At 38.3% G+C, this 21,688-nt stretch overlaps 2 protein-coding genes and 2 long non-coding RNA genes across 4 annotated transcripts; 2 read left to right on the forward strand and 2 right to left on the reverse strand.

Annotated features, from left to right (window-relative positions):
* Positions 1-2,742: 2,742 nt before the first annotated feature.
* Positions 2,743-4,063, reverse strand: LOC103434801 (uncharacterized). The gene is made up of 3 exons (XM_008373153.4): positions 3,772-4,063; positions 3,453-3,678; positions 2,743-3,323 (listed from the first exon to the last, which is right to left on the reverse strand). The coding sequence occupies exons 1-3, from the start codon at positions 3,991-3,993 to the stop codon at positions 2,893-2,895; spliced, it is 879 nt and encodes a 292-aa protein (XP_008371375.2). The 5' UTR covers positions 3,994-4,063; the 3' UTR covers positions 2,743-2,892.
* Positions 4,064-7,530: 3,467 nt separating this feature from the next.
* LOC139195986 (uncharacterized) lies at positions 7,531-10,639 on the forward strand. The gene is made up of 3 exons (XR_011581079.1): positions 7,531-7,733; positions 9,807-9,995; positions 10,368-10,639. It is a non-coding gene; the product is annotated as an uncharacterized lncRNA (long non-coding RNA).
* Positions 10,640-11,602: 963 nt separating this feature from the next.
* Positions 11,603-16,966, forward strand: LOC103434799 (uncharacterized). The gene is made up of 5 exons (XR_011581630.1): positions 11,603-11,896; positions 12,196-12,993; positions 13,877-13,925; positions 14,247-14,726; positions 16,792-16,966. It is a non-coding gene; the product is annotated as an uncharacterized lncRNA (long non-coding RNA).
* A 1,192-nt stretch (positions 16,967-18,158) lies between these two features.
* Positions 18,159-21,160, reverse strand: LOC103434798 (L-type lectin-domain containing receptor kinase VII.1-like). Its single transcript, XM_008373150.4, has 2 exons — positions 18,793-21,160; positions 18,159-18,637 (listed from the first exon to the last, which is right to left on the reverse strand). The coding sequence occupies exons 1-2, from the start codon at positions 20,879-20,881 to the stop codon at positions 18,549-18,551; spliced, it is 2,178 nt and encodes a 725-aa protein (XP_008371372.1). The 5' UTR covers positions 20,882-21,160; the 3' UTR covers positions 18,159-18,548.
* Between the last annotated feature and the right edge of the window lie 528 nt (positions 21,161-21,688).

Genomic DNA, 21,688 nt, shown 5'->3' on the forward strand with positions numbered 1-21,688 from the left:
TCTTAAAGAGGGATTTTTATAAACGTATTAACTTTAAAATATTCGAATTTCAATAAAGTATGAAAAACCACACAACCACCGCCTCCAACACACACCAAGCACACTTCTATATGTTGATAAACAAACGAAATATATTTATTTGGGGGTGGAATACGAGTTACTTGGATTATTTTTTTAATTGTTGGATTCAGTACCAAAAAAAATTAACCGAAAGAAAAAAGAAATTCAAAATATAATATTTGAATCATCCAACGGTCACTAAATTAGCGCGTCCATGTGCACTATCACGCCTCTAATTCTCACCGGATTTAGGTTAACCTAAATTCTAGTGTAACTTTGGTTTTTATTTGGGATTTAGGCTTGGGCAGGGGAAATTTTCGAATTTGGACCTCTCCATTTCGAGATGGTCATACCTTTTAATTATCTACTTGTGTGCACTTCAAATTTTATTCTTTTTCCGATATTATGATTTATTCTTTGAGATCAATCTTCAAGTTGTAAAGAATTTTTTTCTATGTATCTGCATTTTGTCCGAAAATTACGTGTTTTTTTAAGCGATATTGGTTAGAGAAATCAAGCTCATACTTCGGATGCTGATTATACACTAATATTGGCATATGTTTTTGTTTCCAGACAAATTTTGAGTACATATAAATGGAGGCTTCACAAAATACGTTGTGGTGTGCGCATTGCAGATGTCTTATTCATCCGACACGAGATAACTACTTTACGTAAGAAACTAAACACCTTATTATTATGTTAATCTACATAATTCAATTGAATCAGTTCAAAGAATTACCAGATATTAGATTGTTCTTGTATTAATCACTGCTTACTTAACTGTGTTTTCTCTTGATCAGATCTTGTAGTGTTTGTGGAAAAGTTCTCTATCAAAGTGTCATTAGTACTGAACCCCCAGCTCTTGTCAAAAGCCGTGGAACAAAGGTAATATTCTGCTTATTGGTGAGAGATTCTTGCATGCAACTGAGAATACATCCTTGTGTCCTTACTAAACTCATCACACGACGAATGTCTCGTTGTTATTGTAGCATTCTCGATTTGTATCTAAACTATCTGTTAAATTTGTACTTTGCAGAACAAGAAGGCAGGTTCTTGTATAATTGTAAAATCCTTCTCAAGTGACCATTCACAATCATCTAAAAGGCCTTTAAATAAGGGTATGTGATTGTGTTGTTATACAAAATATAATTTGCATATGTCCATTTTCTAGTTTCTACAATGTTGGTTTTAATTTATCAAAAACTATTCTCAAACCTTTTTCTTCTTCTCTCTGTCTCCCATGTTTTTATTTAAATTAGGGTTCATGTCAAAGTCATATGCAGTAGCAGCCCACAAAATACTCAAGAAGGTTAGTATCTGATATATTTGCTGAAAGCTCCAAGTCTTATAAATGTGACAATAGTTGGCATGTATAGAGGAGAAATTCTTAGGGTCTCGTTCACACACACAAGCACAACATCCTACTCAAGACAATAACCTCTTGTGTAGTAGACCAAAAAAAAAAACAAGGAACCCAGAAAACCTACCAAACTAGACTGATCAGACTGATTTGGTTCGATTTTCATTTTAAAAACTGAATTTTTTGAAACAAACGTGAAGTTTTAATTTTAGTGAACATAACCAAACCAACCGGGTAAGAGTGATTCAGCCGGCAATTAAGAGGACAACAAAAACCAAACTGAACCATGCCCAATCCTACTCTTTTGTATATTGTCCTCGTGCTCTCATACAATGAAAGATGTGGGCCTCATGGCCCTCATTTTCCTATTTGTGACAAAATTATATTTTGCCTACTATCAAAATATAATGTGGCACTCCATACTCGTAGTTGAAAGCAAAAGTCCAAGGGCCACGATATTCGTGATTGTGATGCAAATTGACAAAACCAGATTACCATACGGCATGACAGTGACTTTGAAATGATGCAGGAGCAAGGAAATGTTGACGTGAGAAGTGATGGAGGAGCAGCAGATTATAAATCACACGTTGGCAATCAAGAGAATGATTATGACTGTAGCTATGATGGTGATGATGAGGATGATTACAACTGAGGTTTCATCCATCTGTGTGACTGATAACCATGTCCATCTACCAAATCAAGAGTATGAGGAGGATATCCCACCCTGTCACGTCGTATACAAGATTTTACCGAGTTTCCGAGTCTGTTTTGTAATCCATTTGCTTTTATTTGTAAACGACAAACTCAATAAGACGTTTAGGTATGGAGAATGTCTCATCACTGAAGTGGGTCTAACAAAATGCATCACTATTGCTGTATATTGCTTAATGCACAATTCTTATTTGTGCTCTTTGCATTAAAGGACACGAGGCTTGTGTTATATGTCATGGTCACGGTGCTGCCACTTGGAAGTGGGCGGCCCCTATAAACCAAAATAATTTTATGTGACACGTCTGCATCTGCATCGTATGCCTAGTAGTAAGCAATATGCCAAAAGCAACCAAAATATTCCTCGATGAACAGGGCGAAAACTTGAACAGACTTACATACTTTTAAAAAAAAGGTAAAGCCAACAGATATAAAAACACATGTTATTGCGATCAATTAAATAAAAACATATGAATAAAAATTTACATATATTTTTATTATATTTTAACAAAATGCCAACGTAACAGAGTTCTCGTAAGATTGATCAAACTCATGATATAATTTTAGCAAACTTGAAACCGACCAGCAATAAAATGTTTGAAAAGTGTTACATATCTCTTGGAACTTATTTTGTTATTTCATATCATTACTGATGAGATTATTTTTTTCGTTTACATATATACACATACCCTAACTTCAAAAGTATATATTACAAAGTATTTTACTTAGGATCAAAGCAAGAACACGAAAAAATTTGCTTAAAATCACACAACTTGAATTGCTGTCATGCAATGCCTGTTAGGCATCATCTCTAACAAATCTATGGTTAACATTGACTCCTTAGGCTTCGGTCGCAGCCGGGCGGAGTCTCCCACAGCCAAAACAGGTGTCAATGTTGTTCTTTTGCAGGGGCTAAGCCATTTTGCTTGCATGTACTTCTGCTTCCTCCATGGCCCCATGTGCATTTTCTTTTCCTTCATGCATTTCTTTGCAGCAGAACATAAAATTTTAATCAGGCTTTGCAGTCTCTCAACTTTGCCAACAAACACTTCGGGAAGTTTTTGAACCAGATTGTTGTATTGGTCGCCTGCTCGAGCCATCTCGAATTCGGCTCTGAAGTTCAGCTCTATGATCACTCTCACCTCTCCCTTCTTTAGGCTTGAATTATCCACCACATCCAAAAATGCGTGCTCTCCTGGAGAACAAAGAAATTAGTCAATGAGAAATGTTCTCTTATTAAACACAAAATTTATGTGATTAATTATATATATATATATACACACAGATAATGCTTCAGAATTACAACAATGGTATATGTTTTTACCTGAAGGAATATCCGGCGAACTCCTCCACTTAGACTTGCAGATGGCACTGTTGTGACCATCATTGCAAAGTCTGCCGGAAACTTCTCTCAAGAGGCAGCTCCGGCAACCGCCCGCCATCGTTTTCCCGCAACCACACTCCATCCCCGACCGCTGTATCTCCTTCACCGCCTCCCTTGTCAAACTCCTAATCCTCGTCTCTAGAGAACTAGTCCTGCATAACGTAGCCTGCGGACCATATTTACATAACCATTAATATCGTGCTCATATACTGTAAATTAAAATTCATCTACGGATAACATAACATATAAGATCAATTACTTGTAAAAGTTGGTGCTGGTTATCCCAAAACCTCATGTCCTTCTCCTGATCTCCAGCTTCTTCCTCTTCATCTAACAAGTAGGCTTCATTTTCTTGGCAGCCTTCGGTGCTGCTGCCGTAACTTTCTGGGAACTCGTTGCAGTCCTCAAGGAACCCGAAAACCATGCCGGAAAAACTCGCCGCCAATAATTCTCGAGCGGTGGCCGGAGTTTCTCTACCCATTCACGTTAACTGCTAGTAAATATTTCTAGTTGCTAAACAAATGGTGTGACTCGATGGACATGAACAATGTGAGAGATGGGATCGGATTTATATACCAAACCCAAAGTTTGGACCAACGTGGGGCCTGAGAGTCGGACTCACCACCAAGACAACGTGGACAAACAAGCCGCGGCGCACATGATCCGAGGGGTCTGAAGATTGGGCTGGACAGCCAGGATCCACGTCAGTTTGGTCCAATTATTACAGCTCTCATATACTCGGATATCCAGCCTAAATTCTGTAATGTTGTTCAATCTTAGCCGTTGATGCTGTAGCTCTATCCAATTAAGGGGCCCACTGTCTCCAACCGACTCATTGTTTCGTACATTTTTGTTAATATCGTAATACTGAAAAGATTAGGATTTGATTCACAAATGTTACGAGTACGCGGCGTCTCAGACACCGCAAATCATCTGCTTTTCCGCATAATTAAGGACTGGGAGTTTTTAGTGTGATACTATTAGACCAACTGAATTTTAAATTAAATTTACAAATCAAATAATATGTTATTAATAGAAAATAAATATCTTAATCAATATTTCAATAATAGTATAATCATCCGACACATTATTTAACTTACAAAATTTAATTTAAAAATTTAGTCTACTTAACATTACTCTTTTTAGTAACAATGGAGAGAAAAACAACTTAAGGGCATTTTTGTTATTTTGACGGCCCAATAATTTTGAAGCACGCCAATAAATGTGTCTATGTGCGTTCAATTTGTCCACATCTTTGCTATCACATGTTTTATTAGGATAAATAAAACAAAATATTTCACTGTTTGGCTATTTGATATTTGAGAATGGATGTGACTGAATTCTTTTTTTAATTTTCGTGTTTAGCATGACTTGATTTTCATGAAAATTACGGGTAACCTATATAGACCTAAATTCAGGTGTCATAGTGGAGTTTGAAATTTATCTTCTTGAAGTCAAAGATAAAGCATGCTAGTTACCTTGGTTAGTTGTTTTGATTCTTTGTCTATTAAGTCTATTAATATGAGATATTTTGTCAAACATCTTGTATGCGTTGCGAATTGGTATCTATACTCAATAATATAAGTTGCATAAATTGACTATAAAACTTAAAACACACCTAAATTAATATTTACACTTTTTTTTTGTATTTTTCTATACCTACTTATCTACGTATAAATTAATTGCCCACATTGTATTAGCTAGGCGTCAGTGTATGCAGGTTGGTTATAAGTAATTGGATTACTCCTCATAATATCATCTACTTACAGTTGGCTACCTAACGTGCATGCATTGTTTAATAACATAGGTCAACGTTGGCGATTTTGTAATGATCTCCCAAACCCTTAGTTTTAGGGGTGTGTTATCCATACACTCCTTTTTACTTCTCCCACACCCTTGTTAATTTCTATCATTTGATCTTCTTCAATTTATTCGATCCGATGACCAAAAATTAAAAGGGTGTGAGAGAAGTAAAAAGAGGTGTGTGGATATCACACCCCTAGTTTTATGTATACCTAGATTGTCACTGTTTTCCTTCAAAATGTATAATATATAGCTTGCTGCTTTGTTTTGAGTCAAATTTGAACAGATTGATTCCACCTTTGATGATAGCAAGTTTGACCATTTGGAAACGGGGTGATAAATCCAGGTTTTTTGGCTGGTATATAGACAACAAGATTGAACCATCTCGTTTAGAAGAAGATATATTTGGTAGGGTTTGCATAAACAGGGCAACTCTCATGAGTGAGACTAAAATATAAAGAGCGTTTCATATTTTTGTAAGAGTGTCACACTAATGACGTAGTTAGATCTGCTACATGTATAGTTTTTTTTCTCAAACTCTAAGACTTACATACTTACTTATTTTTTGGTTTGATTGTATAATAAAAAATTGAACACGCATATGGAACGTCTGGATAAAAAAAAACTGGCTCTAAAAGGGATAAGAACAACGACAGAAGATAACAGAAAGGGAAAGTGATATGTTGGTATGCTTATGGCCACTCCTATTCTTGCCTGTTGATGCCAAACGACACGCTTTTGCCTTCATGCCTTCTGACCAGTTTTGGTGTGGTGATGTTTTTGTGAACCTGTCATGTCCCATATCGATCTGTACTGAGATTATAAAAAACATGCAGGTGTAGTGTTTATCTGAATTCTTTAGTGTCATCGTTAGGGTATATGATTTGACCAGATTTGATCAGCTCAGGTTGCTAGATAGGATCGTTATCTTCTCTTCTAGCCTTGATCAGACTGGATACGATGATGGGAAAGACCTAGCTAGTCCAATTTGGTCTATAGTAGCAGCTTAATTAAGAGAGAAAATTGAGGATCAAATTGTTGTTCACTTAACTATATATATATATATATATATATATATATATATATATATATATATATATATATTTGAGATGTACGTTACGCACAATACTTGTATAAGTGGCGTTGTATCTGTAAACGAGTTCTTTGCGGCTTTTGTGGCATGCTTCAACATGATCTTTGTTGGCTGTCCTTTAACTTCCTTGATGAATGACTCACCAATTGACCAAACCAAAAAAAAAAACTATATTTGAAACGGAATTAGTTACAAGTTTATAACGTCGATGTTTGATTAATGAAACACAAAGCAAAACTTAGGAATATCCTAGTTAACATGCTTGATCAAAGGATCAGCACTACAAACGATGAAGGTTTCTTGCTTCACGGTAGCACCAATTATCTGCATCATTGTTTCTTTCTTTCGAGCAATATGTCATTTGAAAGACAACCATCAGCATTATCGGCAACGTACATGGAGTGATATTTTGTGTGCTAGGAATACAGCTTGGTACACAAAGTGTTGTAAGACAAGTGGTTGGGTATATTTGAAGATTTTTTTTTCTTTTCAATAACTTGTATTATAATACTTGGTGTACATGACCGTGTTTCTGTTGGAATTTTTGGATCGCCGGGCCCGCCCCACTCTAACGACACCGATATTGTCCCCAACTTAACCACCTGCACAATCCTCAGGTGTGGGGTTTTACCACAAAAGGCCTCGGTGTTAGTTAGAGTGGGGTAATACTATTTAAACCCCTTTGGTTTTCTTGCACCCACCTATGTGGGACTTTAACACTCCCCCTCACGTGTAACCTCATTTAGTGGTTCACACGTGAAGATCCACATCGGTAATTGAAGCTCAGAGGTCAGCTCACGTTGGGCCCACTTGTTTTCAATTGAACTCAGCGGTCGTCTCTTTGTTAAGAGTTCACACTTGTTTCCTTCTTGGTGACAAGCTCATTGGCTTGCACAGGCCCGCAACCATGGGCTCTGATACCATGTTGGAATTTTTGGATCGCCGGGCCCGCCCCACTCTAACGACACCAATATTGTCCCCAACTTAACCACCTGCACAATCCTCAAGTGTGAGGTTTTACCACAAAAGGTCTCGGTGTTAATTAGAGTTGTTAAAGTCCCACATCGGTGGGTGCAAGAAAACCAAAGGGGTTTAAACAATATTCTTTTTCTTTTTTAGTTTAGCCTCTAGGGTATCACCTTGATCCTAGGATTAGGAGGCTACAAAGAAATATGGTGGTTTGATCCATGTGCATTGACACAAGGTATGTAGACAATCCAATGGGGATAGATGGAACCAAATCCTTCCTTGGATGATCTTCTTTGTGGTTTGTACAACGGTTCGTAGGAATGAGACGACGATCCAAAATTCGTTAATTTTGCAAGGTATGTCCTATATCGAATTCCTTATATTTTTAGTACAAATTCCCAATAATGGTATCAGAGCCATAAGGCTTGTTCCTAGTCTTACAATTCGATGTAAATTGCGAGAAGATCCACCATGGTTGCATAAACTCGAAAAAATAACGTTTTGATTCGTTGCGTTTTTTTGAGGATTTCTTTTGAGAAATATGTCATCTTATGTATGAGAATCATTCCCTCAAAACTTCATCCAAATATGTGCCACGGTTTGAGAGAAATCAAATACCCTAGTTTTGTGATTTCTTGAAAATTTCAGTTTTTTTAGCTGTTTTGCGGGCTGAATTTAGGGTACATGGAGCTGATTTTTCTGTAGTTTTTTGCTTGGGGTTTGTAGTCGGCCACATGAGCTACAAGTGACTAATTCGAATTAACGTTTATTTCAGAGAATGTTGTGATGCACATTTATTTCGAGTATCACCAAGCGAGAATCAATTTCACTCACACGAAACGATTTGCCCTGACGCTGAGGTAGCGAGCAGGATGAGATATATATGTCTGAAACGCATTTGAGTGTGAGACCAGACATGTGTATGATTTCACATACAAAACATACACTAGATATAGGTAAATGTTGCCTTAGAAGTGTCTAAGATGAGACCTAGCAAAGGTTGAACATGGAGATTTTTTTCATTTAAAATCCATGATAAAGATTGTCAAGCTGGATGTGAGTAACTAGGTAGGCACCGAGAGGGGTGACTAGGCTAGATGCTCAAGTTAGGCATTTGTGTAGTGCTTAGACTAAGATCCGTATGGTGTATACCCAATGGACATATGACACACTCATTAAATTGAGAATACATCATAGCATACATTTCTTAATGCATGTGCTAGTTGCGGGCCGACAATGGGAGTGACGAATTGATCCCTACCTCAAGTCACTGTGTGAGCCACAAATTTGAAGAAAATAAAATCACCCAAATATACAACCCAAAAAACTAACCAGAAAAACCTAACTTTTGTGTGTACGAAATACCCAGACGGTACAACCCAAAAAACTAACCAGAAAACCCCAACTTTTTTGTGTAAGAAATTCCTTTAAATCAAACCAAATAATTGAACATGATTATCTGAATTTAAAAAAAAACACAACCAATTTACTCTTATCCAAATAGACTTCATCTTCACCTAATACGGTAATACCCCAAATAACGCACAATATTTACATCAATGAAATTCCATCAAAAGTTCAAAACACCTAGGGCCAAGAGAAAAAAAATGTGACCCGTGAATACTTTGCATCCAAGAAAAAGGATAATAAGAGTGGAGCTTCTTCACCTTCAAACCTCATCTTAAACCGCATGCCTATAGAATAGTTGTTTTCAACAGACTCCATGTATTGATCAAATGGAACAATGAACTCAGCAGGACTTGTCCTGTAAACAAACAATTGAAACAGTACTTCAAAAACAAAATTGAGCTAATCATCAAGATCAAATACTACAAACAAAATAAAACACAACTTTCACAGTAAATTTGAAACCTCTAAACTAATTGCTGAGAAATACAAATAATACCTTGGCTTGTAGTACACAGTGAACATGGTTCCTGTTAAAATGGCGTGCCATGCAGTTGCGAGGACACCAAGATGCATACAGTGACTGGATATAACAGAAGATGGTACACTGCCTTGCTGTCTCATAGCACGTCTAACATATTATTCTCTCTTTTTTTTTCCTCTGCTTCATTGATTCCATCCTTCAAGTCACTGACTTATGTTTTGAACTATAAGAGGTTGAAACTGTCATGAGTCAATGGTTGTGAATACGGAAACTAACAATAATCAGAAAATTCAGGTGCATCTGTTACTGGAACTATATATGTGGAATGCATAGAACCATTTAACTTTGAGTTGATACATTCAAGTGCTTTATGACAATAATCTAATAAAAAAACAACACAAAAAATTCTTGTAACTAACAGACTCTAATCTGTATGTATAACAGGTATGCTCTTGAACTGTGTAGATAGCTCTGATAGAGAGTAAACATGTGAGCTTTAGTATCAACGCGTCATTTACATTTTTCCCTCTTGATGCAGTGAATCTGCAGTTGATAAAGTTACGCTGACAAATGAAAGCAAAAGTGGAGAATTCCACTCAAAGATTTCTAAGAGATTGGAGCAAGTTGGATCTCAAATGTGTCAGCCATCATCGATAGGAGCAAAATATCTCTCATCTGGAATCAAAAGGATTGATACCATGCGTCTACGTCGTGCAATTGAGCAAGGGTGAGCGATACAGTGATACTTTCCCGTAACAATTGAGTAGTAGGAATTTAAGTTATAAACTGTTTTGGTTAATCTTCAAAAGGGTGGTGGTTACTAATGCTAATGATGCACAAATTGGAAGCAAATTGCCTGAGACTCCTGAGTTAGTTGATAAAGAAACAAAAGCCAAACATGTCATATCGGGAAGGTGATGTTAAAATCCAATTAGTATCAGCTGATGACTCGAGCCAACATATTCCAGTAACCTTATTGTTTTAAATAAACATAAGTTTTTACACTGACATCATATTATTTTGAATCGCTCAAGAAAAAAGATACATCATTTTAGTTCATAGAAAATACAATAACGCTATTGACGATGCTAAACAGCAGTGTCCCGTCCTTTGTAATCATCAACGGAGAGGATTTCAATTCTGACAGTGTACCCAGGAAGGCCAAACTGGTTGGGAATTCACGGCTGTCTGAAAAAGAAGTAACAGAAAGGGAACCTGTCCTGGGAAGTGGAACGAGAAGAAGTCTTCATGTTCTCAGATAAGGCATTTATAAAAGACCTTGTTCCATCTTGTACTTTGCATATCTTATCATTAAGAATGTGGCTCTTTTGACTGATGTTCTTATCCAAAGATGTGACTGCTTATTTCTCATGCACGTGACAATTTAATTCGTACATTGTTGAGCAACATAATCAATGGTCGAGTGGACCTTCTAGTGAAGCGTCTGATTGTCAATGCATGTATTCAGGCATGTGGAGATTTCTAGCAGTCAAGCAAATCCTTCCAGCTTAATCGAGAAGACTATTAAACCTAGTGCTCAGACATGTGTAAATCCTAAATCCATGCTTTCAAGCATGGAGTCTATGAGGAACTCAAGGATCATTACAGTCGAAGGGAGTAAACTTTGTCCTGATAAACCTGCCAAGAAGAAAACCAAGCTTTCTACCTTAAACATTTCAAAGTATGGTGCGTGTGTAATTATTCCTATGTTTCAGTTCTTTTCTGTGCGGAAATGTTTTGGTTGTGATTTTGAATGTTTTGATGTTTCTAAATGTAGGAATATTGATGGTAGTAAAGTTTCATCGAATAATGCTTCCAGAAAGACCTGCGGAAATTTCAAAGAACCATCAGAAGTTTGTTGTTTCAGAACAGGTTCTCAACCAACTCTATAGTATCAAGGAGTTTTAACGAAAAACTTACGGTACTGTTCATTTTAACGAAAAATCATATTTTTATATTAAAAAGTTAAATCTGGTACTATTCATTTTAGGGGTGGGTTCAAAAAACCGAAAACCGAAAAAAACCGAAAACCAAACCGAACCGAAGCCGAAAAAAACCGAACCGAAAAAAAACCGAACCGAAACTGCCAAACCGAATTGAACCGAATCTGGTTGGTTCGGTTTCGGTTTTTGAGGTCCGGAAACCGAACCGGACCGAACCGAACCGAAAAAAAAAAATCATATATAAATTCTAAAAAAACATGTAGGCGCCGGGGTTTGAACCCCTTCCCTATAGCTTAGGATTAGTTGCTGCAAGCCAACTTGACTGTGGGCTTTGAGTTGTTATTATTGTACCAGTACAATATTTATAGGCTTCTTGTATTTAATGCTTTATAAAATTTCTTAAACTTTACAAACCCTAGCCGTCTCACACTTTATCTCACTTCCCATTTCAGATTTCAAACTCCTCCGCTGCGTCCTCTCTCTGCCTTTTGCTTCCTCAGCCCCTCTCTCTCTCTCTCTCTCTCTCTCTCTCCTTCCTCTCTTCCTCCAAATCACTCTCTCTCCAGTCTTCTCATGTCCTCCTCACGGATTCCTTCTTCCAAACCTTGATTTTCCCTCGCCCCTTTCGAATCAGAACCCCCTCTAAATTGGAAGATTCGAATCCGGGTTTTCCGATCTCTCACAGGTAATTTTCGAATCAAAACTAATATGATTTATAATTTTATATTGTGATTTACTGAATTAAAATGGGTTTTTCTTTTCATTATTTGTTGGGATTTGCATGTTATAATCTTTGCAGATTTGTTGGGAATTTATATTGTAATTTTCGTATTCATTTGCAGATTTGTTGGGATTTTATATTGTGATTTACTGAATTAAAATGGGTTTTTCTTTTAATTATTAGTTGGGATTTTGCATGTTATAATCTTTGCAGATTTGTTGGGATTTGGGATTTTATATTGTAATTTTCGTTTTCATTTGCAGATTTGTTCCAGTTCGTATTCATTTGCAGATTTCTTCCAGTGCAGATTTGCAGATTTGTTACAGTTCATATTCATTTGCACCAACACCCAATAAGTTTCTGCATCTTCAGTGCTCGCAACCAATCGTTTCAGATTTGTTCCAAATTAAAAAAAAAAAAATATTATGGAAAAAACCGAACCGGACTGAAACCGAACCGAAAAAAATCAAAACCGAAAAAACCGAACCGAAAAAAAACCGAAAAAATTCGAACCGAACTGAACCGAAATTTCGGTTCGGTTTCGGTTTTGACTAAAAACCGAACCGTTTCAAACCGAACCCAGCCCTAATTCATTTTATCTTTTATTTTATTTTTATTATTAAAACTCAAAATTTTCAAGATATTTTCTTTAGTTTTTTTTAGAATTAATGATTTATAATGTAACAGCCCGTTTTTAAAATTGGTGTGGGACCCACCACAGTGTGGTGTTTGTAAACCGGCCCACTGTTTTTCTTCCCACTCTGTGATCTCTCTTTGGATCCCTCTCTCTCCAACTCTCTTCTCCTCTCAAACTCACTCTCTCTCTCTCTCTCTAGGATGGGTGCCAATCACCATCATCTTCATCATCTAAGCCAAATTCGTCCCCCAAATTACCGAAATCACAACATGTGGAGCTTGGTGAGCAACATGCTGCCCTTGCATGTGAGGATCTATGTTGGGTTAAGTAAAACTCACCACACCGAATCATTCCGACGAATTTGAGTTCAATCTTGAGGGATTTAGACTTAATCGAGCTCATGATCGTCTTCAATGGTTTCCAGGTAAGGAGTTCGTACTTGGAATCTTGATTTTTAGTTTGAAATTTGAAGATTTTAACCTTGGGTAGTTTCTGTGCAACTCGGAGATTAAATCTTAGGGTTGCATACATAATTTATTTCAGAGTTGCTTATGTTTTAAAAATACGATTTATAAAATTGCATATTTCTGATATTTGGATAATTTATTAGTAATTGAATTACTTATGGAATATATTGGATATATCAAGTTTACTATATAATAAAGGTTATAAAATATTGGTTTATACGTATGATTTTTCTGTGGATTTGTGAGGATGTATTATTTTACGGGGTTTTGGAACTTTTGGATCTTGATACGTTGGCATGAGATTTGAGCTATGTTTTGGATATATATATATATATATATATATATATATATCTAGTAGGCTATCATACATCACATTCACACAACACGGGTATTAGATGTCTATGGCCATAGGACACGGTGATGAGGAGGAGTGAGATATATGTTATAGTGTTCTTCTTTGGCGTAACCCAGAGTCGTACAACTTCACTTTTGGGTGATGGGGCATACCATGTTTCTTCATTGGCGTGACCCAATGTGGTATAGTTTCATCTTCAGGTGATGGACAAGTTTTGCCTTTGGGCAAATATGATACCCCTAGAGAGTATAGTTGTACTGAGATTTATGGCTTTGCCTTGGGGCATTTCAAGATGCATGTTTTAGAGATGATTTTACGGTTATGAACATTTCCTGCATGCTAGAGTTTTAGAAAAACTCATACGTAGTATTATATATGTTTTCAAAACAGGGGGTTATTATGTTAAGAAAGGAATTGGTTTACTTATTATTAGCATTAGTATAACTTATGGTCCACTCACCTTTTCTGTTTTTGCGCCCCCTCAGGAGTTAAAAGCGAGGCATTCGATCCCCGAGTCAGTGTACCTTTGCGTAGGTATGTTCGAGTCTTTTCAGCGTAGGACCCACTCCTTTATTCATATACTTTATTGTGATTCTTTCATAAATTCCTTGACTAGTTGTATGCTTTGAACATGTTTCCGCATCGACATATTTCTTTCTAATTACCTATCTTATTGTATGCATGTTTAAAATGGCTTCGTCATCCTCAGGTGTCGGCCAACACGTTCCTACCCTGATATTTGGGGATATTGGGGTTGGGGCGTGTCATATAACGACTGCTAAGTGTATCTCTTAAGTGAATTAGGCGGGAGCCTCTAGTGGATAAACTTAGTAAAATATTTTTATGTTTCGCTAGGTTTGCATTCATGAGAGTCGTGTGGAGAGCAAGTCTAACAACACTTTTGATGACCATCCGACCTCTGGACTTGGTAGTCCTTGCGTGATCTATGTGATGGAACTTGATATTCCTTCAGTAATGGAAAACGATGGAATTGTTTTAGAGTATGCTGTGGACAAGGAGCTTGAAGATGTGAGTAAATTTCCACTTCTTTTATGGTGACAATGTGTGTGCATTATAATTAAAGAATTCAAACACCTAAAAATGCAAGGCATCATTATCTTCTGCCCATAATTTGAGCCGATAACGCCATTCCGTATGATTATGCATCGGTAATTTAAGCTTAGAAGCTGAATGACGAGTTGTAGCTAAGAAACTGAACATCTGGTGTCTATTTTGTTTATACAGTTGCATACTTTTTAATTTTTTTTAAATTTTTTATGGTTACGTTGTTATAACCACGTTGATTCAATTGTAAATGAGTATCAATATCTTCGCGTTGCAACAGGCCATTTAAAGGAGTCTCTTGATGAAATTGTTGAAGAACTTCGAAGACAAGAGGGCACTACATGCCTCTGCTTCTCCTTCACAGGCTTTGCCTTGTTGGCTGTTGATTCAAGGGTCACCGGCCCTGACATGTTAACAGTATCAAAGATCTCGGTTGTGAACAACTCATTGCATACCAAAATATGCCGCTGTGGGGATCTATATGAATCCGTTCTCTTGATTGAAGGTAAAGAAGGAAAAATGGAGCATAAGAGGAGCCATAATCGTGTTGCAAGAGCCAGTAAAGATTTCAACAAGCATCAAAATTTCATGCTATGTTTGCACCGGTCTTGGAGAAGCACATTTGGTATATTATAATGTTGAAAAGAATGGTGCAACATCCCATGGTTCTACGTAGTTGAGCTTGGGATTGCATGACATGGGTTTCGGAACACCCGTTGCAATGTCGGAGCTAGCTTATAAATTTTTGGGTAGACGAGATGGAGTCTTGCGTAATGCCTATCTACGTCACTATGGAATAAAAGGGTCGCTTGTAGGTCAGTGAGGTGGAAGCCATAGAGGCAGCGTGTGGAGCCCTATACCTTGCAGGTCTTAAAAGCATAAAAACTAGACCACCGTATGAGGTGCATGTGTTCCGTAGAGGAGTACCAAATTACGAACGGACTGTGCTATTAACAGACGTTTCTTAGAAGTAGTGGGATATAACAAAGAAGTTGGTATGTGGAAAGAGAAATATGGCAGTGTTTTATTCGAAGGCGTTACTCTGAGAGAACCTTTGGAAAATGGTCACAACAAAGTACCCTTTTGTAGATGTTTGTAGGCAAGGACACCCTCTTGCGCTTCTAGAAGGAGGATATATTCTACATGTGGTTAAACTTGGGAGTCTTGGTAGCATCAAGAAAACGATTCAACGTGCGGCGACGTCTAGTGTAATTGTACTTGAGGAGTTTGTGGTGGAAAATTCATATTACATTGAAATGCGAGTTTTCGAATTGAGTTTCACAAAGACAATGGTCAAGAGGAAGAGGAAGTTGACGTCGAATGTTTATATTGGGAGGGCTGGAGACAATTTGTTGGAGTGCCTAAAAGAATCCAATCACTAATCCAAAAAGAAGGGAGATCGACTAATTTCTGAATTTTCCACCGTAAACTCCGGAAGTACAATTGCACTAGACGTCGTCGCACGTTGCATCGTTTTCTCGATGCTACCAGCACTTCCAAGTTTAACCACATGTAGAACATATCCTCCTTCCAGAAGCGCAAGAGGGTGTCCTTGCCTACGAACATTTACAAAAGGGTACTTTGTTGTGATCATTTTCCAAAGGTTCTCTCAGAGTAACGCATTCGAATAAAACACTGCCATATTTCTCTTTCTACATACCAACTTCTTTGTTATATCCCACTACTTCTAAGAAACGTCTGTTAATAGCACAGTTTGTTCGTAATATGGTACTCATCTACGGAACACATGCACCTCGTACGGTGGTCCAGTTTTCATGCTCTTAAGACCTGCAAGGTATAGGGCTCCACACGCCACCTCTATGGCTTCCACCTCACTGACTTGCAAGCGACCATTTTATTCCATAGTGACCGTAGATAGGCATTACGCAAGACTCCATCTCGTCTACCCAAAAATTTATAAGCTAGCTCCGACATTGCAACGGGTGCTTCGGAACCCATGCCATGCAATCCCAAGCTCAACTATGTAGAACCATGGGATGTTGCATCATTCTATTCAACATTATAATATACCAGATGTGCTTCTCCAGGGCCGGTGCAAACATAACATGAACTTTTGATTGTTGAAATCTTTGCAGGCTCTTACAACACGATTATGGCTCCTCTTATGCTCCATTTTTCCTTCTTTACCTTAAATCAAGAGCAAGGATTCATATAGATCCCCACAGCGGCATATTTTGGTCTGCAACGAGCTGTTCACAACAGAGATCTTTGATACTGTTAACATGTCAGAGCCGGTGACCCTTGAATCAACAGCCAACAAGGCAAAGCCTGCGAAGGAGAAGCAGAGGCATGTAGGTCCCTCCTGTCTTCGAAGTTCTTCAACAATTTCATCAAGTTTAACCACATGTAGGATGTATCCTCCTTCCACAAGCACAAGAGGGTGTCCGTGCCTACGAACATTTACAAAATGGTACTTTGTTGTGACCATTTTCCAAAGGTTCTCTCTGAGTAACACCTTCAAATAAAACACTGCCATATTTCTCTTTCCACATACCAATTTCTTTGTTATATCCCACTGCTTCCAACGAAAATTTGTTAATAGCACAGTCCGTTCGTAATTTGGTCCTGCTCTACGGAACACATGCACCTCGTACAGTGATCCAGCTTTCATGCTCTTAAGACCTGCAAGGTATAAGACTCCACACGCGGCCTCTATGACTTCCTCCTCACTGACTTGCAAGGTATATGTGGTTATATAATGTTATTTCAATAGGCTGGCAGATGGATAAATCTAGAGACTTTATGTGGGATATATAGATTTGTGAAAATAGTTTTGAATTCCAGTCGGGTTCCTTTCTCCATGTACTATCTATGCTTCAGGAGAGAGAGCTACGAGCAGTTGAATGAGGCGCTTGGCGATACAGATCATTCGTGTATTGTCGATTATTTTTCTTGAGCAATTTTATATATTTGTTTCCTTTTGGTAAAGATTGATTGGATTACAATTGCCATTCACAAAATTAGGTGTATAGAAGAAAAGTAGTATCATGCCTTGGAAAATTGTTTACAACTTGATCTGATTGTAAACAATTTTCCAAGGCATGATTGAAGGGTTATCCAAGTCTCGTCGTGGATGACTTTTCTGTCTTCGGGTGTCTTCCCTTGATGATTGTCTTCGCAATTTGACTCATGCTAAAACGGTGTCCAAGAACACAAACTTAGTGTTGAACTAGGACAAATTTCCTTTCATGGTGCAAGAGGGCGCTTTGTATTGGGGCATTGAATTTCTTTTCTATCTTGGGCATTGAGGTTGATCGAGCAAAAATTTGAGCTTATTGAAAAGCTTCCAAAACCTAAACACGGATGATGTGAAGAACTAGACCATGCATTCAACATTTCAAGCAGCTAAACTCGGATAATATGAAGATGTTAAAGTACCTTAATAGTAGCAGATTTGGACTTAAGACATATCAATTATTTATACCAGAATTACGAACTAAGAAAGACATATCAATTATTTATACCAGAATTACTAACTAAGAAAGACTTGACAGTAAAAGATTTTAATTACATGCATGGTCAGTTTGTATCCGAAACTTATATAACTTTACGTATGTTTTACAAGGTGAATTTTTGTTCTCCATGTGAAATTTTAAAGCCAAACAACATATATAAAAACAATAAAGTGCAGCAATTTTGATTCGGATTTAGTTTTATTCTGATGAGTAATACCTTAAACCATGGTTAAAAACCCAAGCTTTCTTCCATTCTCTTAAAAGGGGGGACCCCTACAGCATTAGCAAACTTATATGACTTCATCGACAATCAAACAACACTTGGGGAAAACACATCGAACTAATGCAAAATGCGGAAATGCATTCATACGGAAGTACAAAGAAAGTTTCGCGTGATTCACAACGAAAAGTAGTATAAATACACCGATTCTCTCTCTTAAATTCAAAAGAGGGGTGAACGAAAAGTAGTATAAAAACCTGCCCTTCCTTGAGGCAATGCAAATATGGATGGTCCAAGTCCAAGATGGTTCAATTGTGTCTTTAAATAGCAAGACAAAGAGCTTCTCTCATAGCAAAAATCTCACCGAGTCCTACCCTTGCGGAGTGAACATGCCTTTTACAATTGGGATGCTACTGATCTTCTGAGTTGACTTTCTCGTTCTTCTTTTTCTATCATCCTTCTCATAATGTTGTACGAATCGAGACCTAAGTTCAAAGATTGTGAACAGATAAATAGTTTGCAAAAACACAACGGATCTTTGTGCAAACTCATCATTCATATTATGTGGTAAAGTGTGCTACAATACATATGTACCCAAGAGTTTCCCTTTCCATTTGGTGAATGATGGAGATTCACCTACCTTCCACTGTGCTAGTATTGGACCAAGAAAGAGACGTTGAAGTGGATATGGACTGCTTGATGTCTTCAAAAGTTGGGTGTGAATATGATCCATACCCAAAAGTTTGTGAAAAATCCGACCACATCTCCTTGGATTGCAACTTTCGGAGCACATATGCATCCATGTCCTCAGTTTCCGACTCGTCCGGCTGATCGTTCTTCTTCCCCTCCAACACTTTAACCACTTGTCGCATCGACGGTCTAGCATTTGGGTCAGGATATGCACACAACAATCCCAAATGCAAAACCCTTTCTACTTCCTCCTCATCAAACTCTCCCCTAGCCCTTAGCCTCTCATCAAAGGCTTGTAACAAGTTTCCTTGCACCTTAAGTTTCCACACCCATTCCACCAAAGGTGGCCTCCCATCCTCTAGAGGCCTCCTCCCACACATCACTTCCAAAATCAGGATCCCGAACGCAAATATATCGGTTTGCTCTGATGCTCGCCCCATCCGGATCACTTCCGGGGCCAAGTAACCTACTGTTCCGACAACCCTAGTGGTGCCGAGCACTTCACCATGTCCATGCATCCTTGCCAACCCAAAATCCCCAAGCCTCCCATTCATTTCCTTATCAAGTAACACATTACTTGCCTTAATGTCCCTATGTAGGACTTTGGATTCCCAACCCTCATGCAAGTAAAACACCCCTGAAGCCACATCTTTCAAAACCCTAATTCTGTCTTCAAAATTCAACATCTTATTCTCATCACAATCAAAAACCCTTTTGTCCAAACTCCCGTTTTCCATGTAATCATACACTAATACGAATCTACCTTTCTCTTGCTTGCACCAACCTCTCAACCCTACCAAATTTCTGTGCTTCAACCTCCCAATGCTTGAAATCTCAGCCAAGAATTCCCTCATCCCATCATTTTCGTGTGAGATGCGCTTCACCGCGATCTCCGCCCCTCCTGCTAAAACACCCTTATAAACCTTCCCATTGCCTCCAACTCCGATCACATTCTCTTCATCGAAACCCTTCGTCGACGTCTCGATTTCCTGGTAAGTAATTCTATGCGGCCAGTACTCCAATTCCCAATCTTCCATTTCCTCCCTCTCCCTAGCTAGCCTCCTATGCCCCTTGAACAAAAACAGAGAAACCAGAGCAAGTATACAAATCACAAAAAATCCACCCACTGTGATCCCTGCAATGAAACCTTTTGATGCGAAAATCGAACTCTTTGGAAGCACAAAAGAAGGTAAACCAGAAGTGATCAAACTCTCACTCAACGAAAAGTTGGAATTGCTAAAACTCCATGCCAAAACCCTGTGGCTCTCAACTAACTGCCCCGTTGAACTTGTGAACCCAATAAACATTTCATCCAACAATACATCAGACAAATTGTAGCCAAAACTCAACAACGGTGTTTTCGGCCTTTTTGCGCCGGCCCGCGCCATTGTAACATTGATCAAAAGATCCTTGTAATCAATCCAAACCTGGTAATTTTCCCCACTATTAAGCTTCAATTTCTTGAAACTTTTTTCATCACTTCCATCACTATTTTCCGGCCAAAACCCTGCCTCGTGTGCCTTGACAGATAGAAGAGAATTCAGATCGATGCCGACATGGTTGTCACTAATATCCGTAAACTCCTCATTCTTAAACACATCAAATTCAACACCGAAAACATGGTTGTCGGAGCTACCGCCGTTGGTGAAGTTGAAGAGTCCGAGATGCTCGCCCGGGCTCGTCCCCTTGATGCCAGTTTGCGGCACAAAAATGAACACCATGCCGTGACCGGCAAGTGTGTTCTTGTAAGGGGCAATGGAGAAAATGAAAGAAGTTGAGAAAGGGTATACGTACGATGAGTTAGGTTCTTTGGTAGGGATCTTGGATTTGTAGAGAGCTCGACCGATGGAGAAGTTGGTGTCGTTTGTGAGCGTTAGGGTTCGAGACTCGACGGTGGCGTTGCTGTAGAGGAGCAACATGTCGGAGGAGTTGAAGCCGTTGAAGACAAAGTCGACGGCAAAAGCTGGTTGGCAGGATAGGATCGAAGGTAGTAGAATTACGAGGAGGAGAGGTTTGGGATTTGGTTTTGTTTTGTTCATCGTAGAGAAAGTAAGGAAGAAAACGACGTGAGTTAGGTCAAATGGTCAGTTAGTGGAGTCGCTCGACTATAACTGATGCTGAATGTCCGGCCGTGAAGATTGGGGTAGTTCAGAATCTCCAAAGTAAAAGGGAAGAAGCTGAAAAAAGGAGGAGGAGGAGGAGGGAAAGGGTCACACATGGAGTTTCGGGAAGTGAATGAAACAGGAGAATTGTAGGGGACGCAGAGAAGTGTTCTTTGTCCTTCCGCACTGATAAGGTGTGTGTGAGTGCTCATGGTCAAGCACTCCTAGTCAGGAGATGTGTCTTCTATTTTTTTCGGATTTGGATCGCATCCGGATTTAAATGGTGGGGATACTAAAGATGCTCAGATCATAATTATTCATTGTATATTGTACGGTCATAAATTATTTGAATTTTTTTATTTAAAATTAAACATAAATAGTAACTGACAAAAACTAACCGTATAATGTACGATAAACTATTAGGATGTGAGGATTGATCCTCACAAAGAGAATCCGAATAGGATCCTCATCCTTTTTTTCGCTTTTGGAGATGGGTTTAATTACGAAAATGGTAGGGTTTGGAGGTGGGATTTGCTGTCTGGCTGCCGACTCGAAAGGCCACCATGAAATGCAAAACAGCAGCATTCTTTCTTGAGAGTTGAAATTTCAAAGGGCAAAGAAGCCATCGGCTGATCGAATAAAAGTCCTCCCAAATGTGATTTTATTCAAGTCAACTTATTTGGTCTAAGAATCGGAAAAATTAGTAGTTATTTTGTTTATTCGGATTCTTAAATCACATTTTAG

This window comes from Malus domestica, chromosome 05 (genome assembly GCF_042453785.1).
Source record: "Malus domestica chromosome 05, GDT2T_hap1".
NCBI lineage: Eukaryota > Viridiplantae > Streptophyta > Magnoliopsida > Rosales > Rosaceae > Malus > Malus domestica.